This window comes from Lethenteron reissneri, chromosome 37, assembly GCF_015708825.2.
Source record: "Lethenteron reissneri isolate LAM-NWPU_2019-01 chromosome 37, ASM1570882v1, whole genome shotgun sequence".
NCBI lineage: Eukaryota > Metazoa > Chordata > Hyperoartia > Petromyzontiformes > Petromyzontidae > Lethenteron > Lethenteron reissneri.
In genome coordinates this window covers 2,373,129-2,388,726 of record NC_083815.1, presented here as the reverse complement: position 1 = coordinate 2,388,726, position 15,598 = coordinate 2,373,129, and the positions used below count along the sequence as shown (strand labels likewise).

At 49.2% G+C, this 15,598-nt stretch overlaps 1 protein-coding gene across 1 annotated transcript in view; it reads left to right on the top strand.

Moving 5' to 3' along the window:
* The first annotated feature begins 6,181 nt into the window (after positions 1–6,181).
* LOC133351437 (transient receptor potential cation channel subfamily M member 5-like) overlaps positions 6,182–15,598 on the top strand; it is a 49,623-nt gene continuing 40,206 nt past the window's right edge. Inside the window, 1 exon segment of the mRNA XM_061566646.1 lies at positions 6,182–6,361. Within this exon segment, the coding sequence (XP_061422630.1) occupies positions 6,335–6,361 (27 nt within the window). The 5' untranslated portion in view covers positions 6,182–6,334.

Below are 15,598 nucleotides of genomic sequence, written 5' to 3'. Positions count from 1 at the left end.
GGCTCTTTAAGGACCAAAGTGTGGCTCTGCTTGGTCTTGGAAGTCCAGTTCACCACGGAAGTTTAATTCACCACGGAAGTCCAATTCACCATGGAAGTTAAGTTCACCATGGAAGTTTAGTTCACCATGGAAGTCCAGTTCACCATGAAAGTTCAGTTCACGATGGAAGTTTAGTTCACCATGGAAGTCTAGTTCACCATGGAAGTCCAGTTCACCATGGAAATTTAGTTCACCATGGAAGTCCAGTTCACTATGGAAGTCCAGTTCACCATGAAAGTTCAGTTCACGATGGAAGTTTAGTTCACCATGGAAGTCTAGTTCACCATGGAAGTCCAGTTCACCATGGAAATTTAGTTCACCATGGAAGTCCAGTTCACCATGGAAGTCCAGTTCACAATGGAAGTCCAGTTCACAATGGAAGTTAAGTTCACCATGGAAGTTTAGTTCACTATGGAAGTTCAGTTCACCGTGGAAGTCCAGTTCACCATGGGAGTTTAGTTCACCATGGAAGTCCAGTTCACCATGGAAGTCCAGTTCACCATGGAAGTCCAGTTCACCATGGGCAGCTGTCGGCCACCTGCGTCTCCGGAGCCCGCACGCGGCTCATCAAGGAACTGTTTGGTGACGTCATTTATTAAGGACCCACCGTCTCCTGTCCACGTGCATTGTGACCCTCGAACTATTGAGTTTTTTTTACCGAATAGTAACACAAAATGTGCTCTTCTTGTTGTTTTGGTTGCCGACCCCAGTTCTAGTTCAATATCCTTGAGACTCTTTCACATCCCCAAATCAACTTGGTTAAAGGTGCAGCCCCTGCAATGGCCCTGCCCACGCCACTGCTGGCACAAAGGCCCCCCCCCCCCCTTCGCTCGAGAGAAACTCTGGAGAAAACCTCGAGACTTTTGAGGGTACGTTGGCCTCGCCTTGCACGCTGGCCAGATGTCTTAAGAAGAGGTGGCGGTACCCACACTACTATACCCCACCGCACACGACTTTCCGCTCGACTAACCGTTCACCGCATTGTTAACCATGTGCAGCAGTACTGCACGGTGCGGCTGGGTGGACAGAAGTGGTTGGGGGGGGGGGGTTAAGAAGCTTGCACCATTGTTCATGGTTTTGTTTGTTGCGGTTGCACCCGATTCAAGAGCCGCATGGCTCACAGGGCTATACCTAATAAATGAACTGAACTGATTGTTACGACTGCCGCGCCGGGAAATCGAACCTGTGCAGTGCAAGTCCAGTGTGAAAACCACTGCTGTGCCGATCATGTGAACCCGTCTGGGTAAGCTGGGTAATCGAGAAAGATGTAAAGTTACACTTTGGTGAATTTCTCTCGCGGAGGGCAAGTTGGTTGTAAAATGTTCGCGACAGATTACGACAGCAGTCAAAAGCTTCAGCACGTTCGATAACGTTTGATGTCGCACGTACGGTTCAAAATCCCGTGAGTTATATTGCTAACAAGAGCAGAGCTATAAAAAATATTAAACAGTCCAACACGTGTGCTTCACAACTTTGCCTCTGAACAGGATATACGGCATATTTATAGAGAAAGCAATGTTTTTATTTTGGGGCAATCGCCGCTTTCATCTTCGCCATGAATCCAGGGCCATTGCCTAGAACGTTGCCGACACCACGCCCGGCCGCCTTTGTCTCCCCAGTGGGAGATGTTTAGTAACAGACTGCACCGGGTACGGTGACTCATTTGAGGCACGTGCGCGCCTACCGGATTTCAAGACAGCTCACCCCAAATGTTGATTTTTAAAGTGCAGGATAAAAAGTGCGTCCTTATAATCTGGAGAATACACGGTGCGTACAAGTGGTGTTTTCCCTCCCCTGTTCTGTGTGCGCGCTGTTATTGACGAATGTGTTTGTGTTACGCAGTCCAGCGTGTGATTGTGCAGCACTGGTACGGGTTTTATGGTTGACATTGTTGAGCAGAGGACAACGATCGATCGAAATTCGTCCCTGGCTCTTTCGCTTCCTTGAAGTGCCGCACTTGAAGCGTTCGGTCTGAAAGCCGCGGGGCGTTTTTCGCCGTTCCCGTCGACGTAAATGTTTCCCCACGTGATTTGTTTTCTCCTATTCACGCTGCTGTACATTTATATATGCAGGTTTCAGAGATCGTTTAACAAGTTCTTGAAATTTTTGCACTCTTTAATGTTTTTACAAACATGCAGGATTTTCATTACTTTTTTATTCTCATTATTGTTATGATCTTTTTTTTTTAAAGTAAAATAGACGTAAAGTTACAGGTGTTTGGCTGTTTATTTATCCGTTCAACTGCTCTTACCCACGCTACAGGTCGAGCGCCTTAATGCACGGCTGGCCACGTACGGCGCGAAAGAAGTTCAACATACACACTGTGCTATGGAGGTGTTTGTTAAATGTCGAACTGAAAAAATTTTAGGTCTTCAGAGCTGCAATAACAAACCAACATCAGGGAGCATAGCGCCGAACTGTCAACCAATGAGACGCGAGCTTCAAATCCATTCCACCCCCGCCCCCCCTAATGTCCAGAATAAACGCCTCATTCAAGGGCCAAACATCGCACCTTCTGGCTTTAACATTCCCCTATGAATCAGAATATTCCTACTGGAGGAATCCGATGCGCTATAAAGCTCTTTCACAGATGTCCAGTAAATGCGCCGGTGGAACCCATCAACCACAATGGTGTAACATCAACAGGCCGATGTTAATTTCTTCAAAAGTAACAAAAATAAACTAATGCCCAGCCACAGTGCGATTGTGACGATGCAGTCCAAACTGTGTACCCTGTTGTATAAACCACTGTCGTCTGCGATCCTTCAATGGAGGGGGGATAAAAACAACTCCACAATCGCTCTCTCGAAGCCCCCTTGTGGTAAGTAGACCTCGACATTGGCACTTCGCTCCTGAACGAACATTACTGCCATTTGCGAGAATACATTACACGAGAGATAATCATTACAATTTCATTTTATATAGCGTAATTCATGCAATTGCATCCCACAACGCTGCCGACACCAATTATCCGGTCCCTTACACAGATTATACAAAAACAAAACCCCCCATCGCTTAGAAAATCAAAAAGAAAAGGATGAATACATGAATAACGAGGAGGGGGGGGGGGGAATGCACGTAACAATAAATGATCATCACGGAGAAATATAATTAAAATAAATAGATCCGTTCAGTCTCCATCCCCAACACGATATCACAGCCAGGATCACAAACTGCGCTTTAAGAACCCCGTTTCATCACGGCCGGCTGAAACCCGGATTCAAACCCAGGCTGTCAGCGGTTGTCGGTTCATTTCCCACGTGGTGGACACTGCGTTCGCACGCTCCGGGCGACCAGGCCACCCACCCCCCTTTCAGTTGTAATTTAAGACGGTGGTGGTCACCGCATCGCACGATTTTCACGATTGCTTCTGCGGCCGTCTGGAACGCTCTTCCTTCCAATATTATGAAGCCACTGGAGCTACGCACTTTTAAATCATCATCTCGATTGAAAACGAAATTCTTGATAACTGCTTTTTGTGTGGTTAGTTTGTTGTCCTTCCCCCGCACCTCCGGTTAGCACGGTTGGCTACGTACGGTGCGAAAGAAGCTCAACGTACAAACATTCCCTGGGTGACACCTTCACCGTTGCTACTCGGCAAACAGCAGCGTTGCACCCCAGTTCTTTGTGAAGCTGGCATGAACACAAACACGGCAGTGGCGTGCTTGTGTTGTGTGTGAGACAGGAAAGCGGATGTACGGGGAGAGTGGGGGTTGGCAGGTTACGAGTGGGCACTGTACGTTGTCAAGAGTGCACAGCACAAGGGGACTCGCAAAGTCCCGTAGCCGCAGTGTTCACGTCCCACACTGCGACCCACCGCTAAGGGGCCGTCCATAAATGACGTCACGCGATTTTGGACGATTTTTTACCCCCCCCCCCCCCCCGAGTCACACGGCGTCACAAAAAGTCAGACCCCCCCGCTAAAATATGACGTCACAAAGCTCTGCCCCCCCCCAAAAAAAAATATTAAACATGCTTCAAATCGCTTTAAACTATTGTCATTGTAGTGCGTATTTAATGTGGCACTGCACTCTGATGTTGTAGGAGAAAACATTTATGAAAAAGTCTATTTAATTAAGTAAAACGTGCCTATATTTATTGAAAGCTGCGCATTTTGATGTGACGTCATATCTCTCAAACCCCCCCTCCTCGTCACACATCGTCACAAATGTCTGACCCCCCCCCCCACTAGGTGCGTGACGTCATTTATGGACGGCCCCCTAACTTTTGGAAGCTCAACGGAGCCAATTCGTTCGGCCTCGCCTGAAGCAAGTCACGTGGCTTTCAATCGCGGACGTTGCCTCGATCTTAAAGGCGCTCTTCACTTAACCGTGCGGTGTGCGAGATTAAGAACGTGATGGTCTTTCAACTAACGCATGTTCCCGAGTCCTCGAGTTCCTCGTTCTATCTCTCGGTCTAATCGCAAGCACCGCACCTCTTCTCTCTCCGTGCTTCACGAGTCGCTCGCTGCCCCCCCATATGCGGCTCGTTTCCTATCGTCATCATCATCAGCAGCATCACTACCATCAGAGGGGCTGCTTGCTGGCTGGTTAAAGAATTTCAAAGATTTGTTGATATTTTGTGTCCGTGTTCTTGCACACGACAATGCTATCTAGCACCAACGCCCAACAACGATGTCGTTGCAAGGGCAGTACGGGGTGGACTGTGGCTGGAGGATTTGGGCGATCGGCGTTTTGTGGTGTCACGTGCGATGATCACGAATCATGTGCGCGTCTCTGCCTCTCCACTCGGTGGTGACGAGGCAGAGACGAGGCGCGGTGAGGTTGTCGCGAGACTCACTCCGCTGGGCTCTTTGTCCGAGTCCGCTGACATCATCTCAAAGCCAGAGCACCTCTCGTTTATAAAGGAAGACAAAAGGTGCCGTCCATAAATGACGTCACGCGATTGTGGACGATTTTTGAACCCCCTCCCCTCTCGTCACACGGCGTCACAAAAAGTCAGACCACCCCTTAAATATGACGTCACAAAGCTCTGCCTCCCCCCCCCAAAACCATATTTCCATTTTGAAAATAAAACATGCTTCAAAACGCTTTAAACTATTGTCATTATAGTGCGTATTTAATGTGCCGCTGCACTCTGATGTTGTAGGAGTGTTGTTATAACAAAAATAATTCTATATTTATTTAAAGTTGCGTATTTTGATGTGACGTTACATTTCTCACCCCGCCTCCTCCTCGTCACACATCGTCCCAAATGTCTGACCCCTCCTCCCCCCAGGTGCGTGACGTCATTTATGGACGGCCCCAAAGACAAACTCAACAACTTATCTGTGCACACATCTAACAAGGCCAGTGGGTCACGGGCTATCGAGCACCAGTTTTAAGACCTTTTCTTATTTTCGAGGGTTTTATGACAACAGCATCTATTATAAAATCGTGGCGTTCCGTTGTCCGTCAACTAAATGATAAGAGCCTTTCAGAAGGCCTCAATCAAGAAGTTATACAAATAAAGTGAAGCCCCCCTCCCTCCACCGCCAGATGTGGGGGTAGAAAGTTGATCCAACAGGTATACAAAAATTGTCGATCCCACCCCTAAATATAAATTTATTTTGTAGACATATGATGAGACACCCTACATATAATGGAGTCAGTAGTATATGCACACGTGGGGGGGGGGGGGTCAATGGGAGTGACAGGCGAGACGCCGAGAAGCCCTTGGAAGGAGCGAGAATGACACAAACTGGAAATGCAGGTTACATAGAGCTGGGCATGTGGTAGAGTACACCCAACACAGCCTTGTGCTGCGCTGTGCTTCTATGTTTACACGTCTATGCCTCCCACCCACTCTTGCCAAATAACACCTGGTAATCCAGCAAGCTTAACAAACCTTAAACTCTGATGATGAGACCCATAAGCTCGAAACCGGTCTGGACTCCGATTAATAATCCAATTGGCTGATGAACGTACGCAATATTGCACGTGTCTGTGTGTGCTGTTTGAAGCTCATGGAGGTTTTTTTTTCCAGGCCTTTATGCTGTGATGGTGCTCGCTTTGTCATATTCAGATTTGAATTCATCGGTTGTGTATAGGTCACCACGCCTTCTCATCTCACACACACTCACACAGACCGCCAGGCACTGGCTGGTTTCCCCTGTGACCATTGTGCATAGCCGAGTGACACACCCACGCACACAGTGAGTGGTGGGTAAGTCGCGAGGCTTTGGGTCGCGACGTCCTTTCATTTGGCCCCACCTCGCTCGCTCGCTACAGACCGGGAAGGACAGAGACTCACAAGAGGAGACTCAACCCAGAGCCGCGCGGTGGCTCAGAGAGCCATGGCGAGTCTGGGCCCTCAAGACGAGGTGAGTACACACACACGTGAGTGATTGAGTGAGTGAGTGGGTGAGTGGGTGGGTGAGTGGGTGGGTGAGTGTGTGGGTGAGTGATTGAGTGGGTGAGTGGGTGAGTGATTGAGTGGGTGAGTGGGTGAGTGAGTGGGTGGGTGAGTGGGTGAGTGAGTGAGTGGGTGGGTGAGTGATTGAGTGGGTGAGTGGGTGAGTGAGTGGGTGGGTGAGTGGGTGAGTGAGTGAGTGAGTGGGTGAGTGGGTGGGTGAGTGGGTGAGTGGGTGGGTGAGTGGGTGAGTGGGTGAATGAGTGAGTGGGTGGGTGAGTGATTGAGTGAGTGAGTGAGTGGGTGAGTGGGTGAGTGGGTGGGTGAGTGGGTGAGTGATGGAGTGGGTCAGTGAGTGAGTGGGTGAGTGGGTGAGTGGGTGAGTGAGTGAGTGAGTGGGTGAGTGAGTGGGTGGGTGAGTGATTGAGTGGGTGAGTGGGTGAGTGAGTGGGTGGTACGTGTGTGTATACATAGCATAGTTCACATACCTGGCTATCGCTGTGTATGTTGCTAGATGCCTGTGTGTACACCGCTTTAGGCGTGCGTACGTGCGTGTGATACAACCCCGAAACCGGGCCTCCCTTAAACGAGTACCTCGTGCAGCGTGTCAACATCAGCACCGTGGAGACACGTGGTGGTGTTGCCGGCCACACCACTTCCCTCTTGTGCCGCACCTGCCTTCACAAGGTGATCGCTAGCAGCACTCGCCCCAACGGCCTGTGCGTGTGTGTGTGTGCCACGTGGGATCTGTGTTATACCTGCGTACGATGCCTGTGCACAAGAGTTGCTCACTCACTGCCCTTGTCCACCCCCCACTCACCCAGCAGTTGTGTGTCGGCTCCACGGGGAGACACTTGTCTGTGTTCGTGTGGGGAGCGGTGGCGCAGTGGTCCCTGCACTGCGTTACGCAAGCCAGTGGACGTGGGTTGGATTCCCGGTCACGGCTAACGTCAAGTGGAGGGTGCAGTATTTCTGGGCCGATGCTGAGCCTCGCTTAGGTCGACTCAGACTTAAACGAGCTCCTTTGTGCTCGGTGTGTGTGTGTGTGTCAACACCGGGGGATACAAATGCCTTCGGACGTGGTGCGTTGCTGTCCCACGCATCACCACCACCACCACCCGCGTTGTGCGATGCGGCAGCCTTAATAGGTGCTCGCTAACACGAGCCTCGAAAGGAGTGGGTAGGACTGTTTGCATCGTCATCAAGATGCATTCTCCCGTCGTCGTCGTCGCCATCGATTGGATCATCGTTTTCACCTGACGTCATTTATATTCTGATCGTCATCCCTATCACCCACGTTCACGTCATCGTTTTCATCGCCTGACATTAATTGGATCATCGTTATCATCTGGCGTCATTATCATCAATTGGATGAACACCATCATCATCATCATCGTCGTCCACCTGGCGTCATTATATTCCGATGATCGTCCATTTTTGATCGTAATCTTTCTATCCAAACAATTGTGCACACATCTCGTGTGATGCCAGAGTCTTCCATTGATCCAGGTGGAGAAGAGCACCACGGCGAGTCTCAAGACTCGTTCTGTCGTGAGAGTCACGCTGCGTTGCGACATTGGGCCAGTTGCCACATCATTCAATCCGCTGAGTGTCCGTCTCGCTCCTGCACATCATTGGCCGATCTCATCGCTCCGTCCTCTCCCTTCCCGTTGGCTGCCATTCCACCTTCGCTCTCGTCAATTGGCCATCATCATCATCATCCTCCCGTCGAGGTGTATCTTGCTGTCCAGGCCTGCTCTGATCATCCTCTCAGCAGTCGATGTGATGATGTATCGACTGTTCCTTCATCCGTCCGCTTCTCTTCCTGTCTCTCAGTGCGCAGTGATTCCGAGCAGAATATATGAAAATACATTTCAATACACGGATTCATGTATCGGTGAACTTTTTTCGGGTTGCTGGTAGATTGTGGAATGTTGACAAGTAGCCACGGCGATAAGCAGATCGTGTGTATAGTGGTTGCGACGCGTCGGGTGCGGAATTATGTTCCGTGTTGCTCGTCGGCTGATGGGGGGTTCGCGTGATGCGTCACAAAACAAGAAGGCACTGCGAGACGCGTACCGGATAGTGGTGGTGGTGGCGGCGTGCCGCCCCAGAATGCTGTTACCATAATTGTATTACAGTTCTGACATTCATAATACAGGGTTTTTTTTGGTTTGGGTTAGATCGCGTAATTATAGATGTGTCGTTAAACCCGCCACCACCCGACACAGCCAATTCGTAAAGGTTTGTCGCGTAAACAGAACGTTGACAATTCGTTACGAGAACAGCGCAATGGTGTGTTGCAGAGTAAACCCACACAGTAATCGGTTTGTAAATGTTGTGGGTTTACTCTCCGACACACCGGTGGTGCTGTACGAGTGACGAATTGGAAAGTAGTTAAAGACTTTGCACATCCGAAACTTGTGCCCCAGTGTCTTATCATGTTGTACACATCTGGTAACACACACGAACAACAGCCGACATTCGTCACTAAGTGGCGGTGACATCACCACAGTGCTTGTGCCAGGCTAGGTGCACGTTGAGGCCACGTGAAGTGTCGAACGCCCGCTGGCAGGAGTTGAGGGTGCAGACCCAGGTGCCACGGGTCGACTGACAGAAGACTGGTTGATGCACCACCAGCTGTACCCCCTAATCCCCCCTAATCTGACACCCAGCAGGTGCCATGGGTTGGCTGACTGAGATGAGTGGCCGATGCACCACCTATGCCCCCTACGGTGCCAACTTGCTGTGTTTTAGCCCCCCAACGCTCCGCTCGTTGTTGTGAGCATCGCTCCTCTGCCCTCCGTTGTTGTTGGAGGGCACACACACACCTGGTAACACACACCTAATTATTATAAGACGCACGAAACATGGGTGCTTTAACATACGTGTGGGGAAGGTTTTGGGCGCGTCTTATCATCCAGAGCATACGGTACACATCTTAAGAACGTTACAGCTCGCTTATAAACTCGCTGTGGGCGCCCCTGAAGCAGGAGGAGCCTGGTATCCAACTCGGGTTGACCGGGTGGTTGACAGCGCAGCGCGCTCACCACTGCGCCACCGCTCCACCTCCCCAGCTCCAAATAGGGCCTTCATTGATTCGTAGATTATACGTGTTGGCCGATTTGGTAGGAATTGTGTTCACTTTGCAATTTTAGTTGCAAAGCGTCTGGTTGCTGTCGCGGCTGCGGCGGCGGCGATGTTGTGGCCAGCGCACTGCGCTACCAACCCCGTGGCCACCAGACAGAGTTCGATTCCCAGCCACGGCTACCGTCAGTGGCGAATGATGTCAAAATCCGGCCAGAACCGGTGTGGGGATCTCTCCCCTACGTCGACTCGGCCTCAAGCGAGTTCCTGGTGCGGTTTGTGTGTGAAATAAAAATAACAACGCATGAGCACTGGAGAAACAAAGGCGGTCGGGGCCGGTCAAACAACCGTAACAACTCCCAACAGTCCACTGAAGGTCATAACAGAGGCGGTGGGTTGGGGGAGGTTTCTGAATAGTTCGCTTTACGTTCCAGGAATGTACGAGCGAGCAGTTAGTGGCAATGAAGCGTTGCCATCAAGGTTATTTGTGGCTCGGTAATTTGTTGGTGTAAGACGTGCCGTGTGGTAAATTACGACTATGTACAGGTGACTGATGTTTGTCCTAAAATAACAGTAGGGTACCGTATGTGATTAAACAGACAAGATAATGACGGAGTGGAAGCCAAAGGAGGGAGGGGTCCCTCGGAGGACAGCCAGCGCAGAGATGGAGCGTTCAGCTTCGTGTGCTGATTCGTGTGGAATTGAGAAGCCTTCATCCAGCAGTGGATTGATTATTCGCTGATGATGAGGCCGAGGGAAGCCTTAATCCAGCAGTCTGTTGATCATTAGCTGCTGATGCATAGGGAAGCCTTAATCCAGCAGTGGGCTGATTATGAGGCACAGGGAAGCATTCATCCAGCAGCGGAGTGATGATCGATGATAATAACAGTGATCAATGGTGTTCAGCAGCATCTGTTCATGCAGACAAACCCTGACACAGGGGCTGTTGGAGTTCAGGTTTTCTTTTGTGACTTTCCAGAAATAATTATTAAAAAGGGTGTTTTCACTTTGACATTATTTGTTAAATACGGTGTATTAAACCTGGGAGGTATGTTGCCCGCACCGCTAATGACTCTCGACATTCAATAGAATGGATGTTCGTGTTTGTTGCTGCGACTCCGTCATCGCTCGGCGCTTCCTTGCCGCGCCGCGTTTGTTCCGATGTCTGTGTTCAGGGTCCGGGCGCAATCGGTGACATTCACAACAGCGGTGATGACTCCCTCTCTTCATCCATGTGGCCCTCTCTTCACCCTCATGATCCTCGTTGACTTGAGTCGGTTTGGAGCATCGATGTCTCACTCAGAAGCAATCCTCAAACTCACCGACAGGCAAATGACGTGGTGATGGTGATACTGCTGTTGCTGCTGCTGAACAAACAGCGATAACAACGCAAGACTTTCATCGATAACACCGCAAAATAGGCGACGTTTCTGACAATGGCCCTTCTGCATGGCATGTCAATAGCATTCTCTTTGCGAATTCATAAGCGTGTCCCTCATGGCAAGGAGAGAAAAGACGTGCTGATAATCTTTGCCCCTTTTACGGCAACAGCCACCGAGTTCCATTTTTAATTAGTAAACTTCTATCACATACATGCCTGAGCACGTTCCAAGCATGTTTGGAAATCAACATCACCTTACGATTTGAAAGTATCCTTATCATCTGTTACCCTGATCAGACGCTTTGGTGCAGCATCGCCAACTGTAAGTCTCTTATTTTGTAAAAGAGTTTAATCATTGCAATAATTTCATGTTTATAATCTGAGCAAGTACAACAGTCACGATGGTAATCTCTTCATATGTTTACCTTCATTTTTATGATCGCATAATAGAATCATCAAATGTCGTATCCTGCTAGTTTATTAACCAACTGATGTTCTGTACAATCTAATTTGAGTGGATCTTGGTGGACTAACACACACGTGGTTAGACGATTGTTGCACCGTTTACATTTTTTTTACAACGACTTAGACCCGAAGTGAGTTGTTCATCAACCTCCGTGAACACTTTAAAGGAGTCGTCGTTAAGTCGGAGGTGGCCGCCGCGTGGGATTGCGGTCCAAGTGCCGAGCCGCCACCACCGAGATCCCCAAGTTTCATGAATTAGGTATAGCCCTGTGAGCCATGCGGCTCTTAAGTCGGGTGCAACCGCAACAAACAAAACATGAACGGAGAACATCTTAAAGTGACGACGCGCAACAGAAACATCCTGGAGAAACCAGCAAATATTCCACACAAAAAAAAACGCTGTGTGCAAAAATCCCGGTGTGATGCAAGTCAAACAATAACAACAATAATACAATTGAGATTACCCATATGTTTTCGAAATCACCAAAATAACGCTATAAAAAACAATGTAACAACAGTAATCATAGGAACTATGATTTAAATTTAACAATAAACGATATATATAACATGTACGACCAAACTTTGCAGCCATAGATGGCAGTATGACACTCCCAGTGTATGATGTGTGAGTGAGTCAGTGGTAGTGTGAGTGAGTGTATGATGTGTGAGTCAGTGTATGATGAGTGAGTCAGTGTATGATGTGTGAGTCAGTGTATAATGCGTGAGTGAGTCAGTGGTAGTTTGAGTGAGTGTATGATGTGTGAGTCAGCGTATGATGAGTGAGTCAGTGTATGATGCGTGAGTGAGTCAGTGGTAGTGGGTGGGAATCCCAGAGGCTCGGCCAAGCGTGGGGTTTTCTCACCGGGGTCTTCGTGTGTAGCGAGCTGAGGGTCTCCCCGCCGGGTCACCGACAGCCTTACAAAATAAAAAGAATTTTACAATTGTGTTTGCACCTAATCTCACCCAATTCTAATTCTGCGCGATAAACAATCCACGGAAATCGTCGTCTTGTAAAAGGAGCGGGTGGGAAAGTGTTGCCACCTGGGGTGGATAAGAGGTCACTTGAATTCTCTCAGAAGTAGTTCTCTAATGTCTGCTTTTGTGGGTCGTTCTCTGGTATATGTCGTATTGCTTTGCGGGTCCCTGATTTTTTTTGTCGACTGAAATGGAGGATACAATTGAGGGGAGATGTGGGGATGACGAAAAACAGTGGGAAATAATTTTTATTTTAAAATCAACATTTCGGTGCTTAACATTATAACTCGGCCACGGACTGTGAACATTTGAAATTGCAGCAACAAATGGATGTAAGTAAACCTCAGGCACCATTGGGTTCACGCTACGGAGAAGGAAAACTGTTTGTCAGTATATCTTTTGCAAGACGAGGCACAAACTGTGTTTTTTAGATGCAAATAGTTAAATCTTGATTTGAAGCTTTCGTGACTTCATGAATCCATACTCTTTGGTTCTTTCGGTAACAAAAAGTTACGTTATTCCAAAGGGATCAGCAAGTGACACTGTTTTGAAAGCTGGACGAAAAGTTTGAAGAACGTCGCAAATGTTTGTGTCAATACACATGTTGAGGGTCACCGAAGGCCCATTAATAAAAAAAGAAATATTCGGTGCAAAGCCGTTGGGAACAGCTGACGGGGGTGGGGGGGGGCACGGTGTTACACTGCCTGGTTGAGGAGGGTGTGGCGTGAGTATGGGCAGTTTTGTCAAAGAAGCTTGACACACACAGAGTGTTGTGTGGGAGCGTGGGTTGCTGGGGGAACGGTGGTTCAGCGGTGAGCGCGCTGCGTCCACGAACCCGGTGGCCCAAGTTAGATTTCCGCTCAAGGTCGCTAACACCGGTGACGATTCTCTAAAGCGGTCCTGGGACTGCCCTAGGTCGATTCGGCCTCAAATTAGTAGTTGGTGCAATGTAGGGTAAAGCACAGTCCGCGATAACACGTGACAGATATGTATGCACGCTGGACAAAGACTGAGGCGTGTGGGTAGCATCTATAAGTATCCAGCAGCATCCCAATGCCCTGTGTGATGCTACGCCGAGGCAGCCGTACAACCGCTTATTATATCTCGCACGACGTAGTTCAATCGATCGCATTATATACAATTCGCATTCGCATGCTAAAAATGTGTTCCGTCATACATTCATGGCATTATATCCCATTCGCGTTATCAAAACACCATGTGGCGTTATAGGAGAACGGGCTGTAAGTTGTTCATGTAATGTACTGTAGCATAGTTGTGTGTGTTGGTATGGTACACGTGAGGTTCAGAGGGCATTTAATAAAGTGTTAGTTTACAGCCCTTAGTCAACTCCTGCATGAAGACTCGCCCCCCCCCACCCACCCTATGTCAGTCTTGGGAGGTTGTTCAGCAATACTTCACCACCCAGGTGAGTGAAGCCGAAGACCGGTAAAGATCATCGCTCGGCACTCACCGGTGAATCGAACTCGGGTCTCTCCGGAATCATAGCGGAGTTGCGCTATCCACAGTATCACCGCTCCACTCCCCCAAACGCAGTGGCAAGTGAAAGGCAATAAACAGTTATTGCTTTTACGATTAGAAGTTACCGCAGCCGTAAATTCTAGGTGGTAGAGTGACTGCGCCACCCGGGAGCATTGTTCCAAGTTAAACATTTTCCAGTTGTTTCTGTGATTGTATTTGGTCACCGGTTTGCCCACCGCTCGGTGGAATGTCAACAGCAGCCCGTAGTGGCTGGGCCACTTGCCATAGAAATGTGGAACATCTTGCGACGTCGAATGGGCGGAAAATCACTCCGCAGAGCTCACCACGGGAGGGTGAAAATTTGGAGAACTGTGGTGATGGTGGTGTGTAGGAGCTGTGGTGATGGTGGTGTGTGGGAGCTGTGGTGATGGTGGTGTGTAGGAGCTGTGGTGATGGTGGTGTGTAGGAGCTGTGGTGATGGTGGTGTGTGGGAGCTGTGGTGATGGTGGTGTGTAGGAGTTGTGGTGATGGTGGTGTGTAGGAGCTGTGGTGATGGTGGTGTGTGGGAGCTGTGGTGATGGTGGTGTGTAGGAGCTGTGGTGATGGTGATGTTAGGAGCTGTGGTGATGGTGGTGTGTAGGAGCTGTGGTGATGGTGGTGTGTAGGAGCTGTGGTGATGGTGGTGTGTAGGAGCTGTGGTGATGGTGGTGTGTGGGAGCTGTGGTGATGGTGGTGTGTGGGAGCTGTGGTGATGGTGGTGTGTACGAGCTGTGGTGATGGTGGTGTGTAGGAGCTGTGGTGATGGTGGTGTGTAGGAGCTGTGGTGATGGTGGTGTGTAGGAGCTGTGGTGATGGTGATGTTAGGAGCTGTGGTGATGGTGGTGTGTAGGAGCTGTGGTGATGGTGGTGTGTAGGAGCTGTGGTGATGGTGGTGTGTAGGAGCTGTGGTGATGGTGATGTTAGGAGCTGTGGTGATGGTGGTGTGTAGGAGCTGTGGTGATGGTGGTGTGTAGGAGCTGTGGTGATGGTGGTGTGTAGGAGCTGTGGTGACGGTGGTGTGTAGGATAGAGAGTCATCACTATATATATAATTTGTTATATATACAACAAATTATTCTCTTTGCGCTCAATCAACGCTTTCTCTCTCTTCTTGCCCCCCTTTCACTGGAACAAACTTCGCTCACCAAGTTTCCGCTCCTCACTCAAAGCTCACTGCTCGTTCCCGAGCGCACCGCACGACCCCCTTAATCTCCCTCGCATAACCGCCACTGTTACTTTTCCCCCTTCATATTCTCATTGGATGGCTTTCACTCATTTCCCATACATTCAATCCATTCATCGCCATTTACCGTCATCAATTTAACTTTCACCGAATTTCCGCATCATCGCAGATTTGGCCCCCCATTGCTTCCTCTCATCTATTTCATTCGCCTGATCTCCACCATCACATTCGCATGTATCGTTGTTAAGTATTTGTAATGCGCCATGGTTTAATGTGCTATAGAAATTCAATGAAGATAAGATGAGATTAACTATAACACTTAATGCCTAAACAGACGGAAGCCACCGCGGTGCAATGGTGAGCAGCGCACCCGACTTGCAATCCAGAGGATCGGCGGTTCGATTCCATGTCGGGGGTGCGGCAGTCGAAACAATGTTAGCGGGGTTCCTACATCCCCTCCTGGCGCCTCTGTTCACGCCGCGGAAGAAAGGGGATCCAACAACGATCGATTTGGAGGTCACATGTGGCCCGGTAAGGTGTGGCTACCACTACCTATTCCAAGATGTTGGCTAACAAGGAAGGGTAGGCCAAATACTCTCT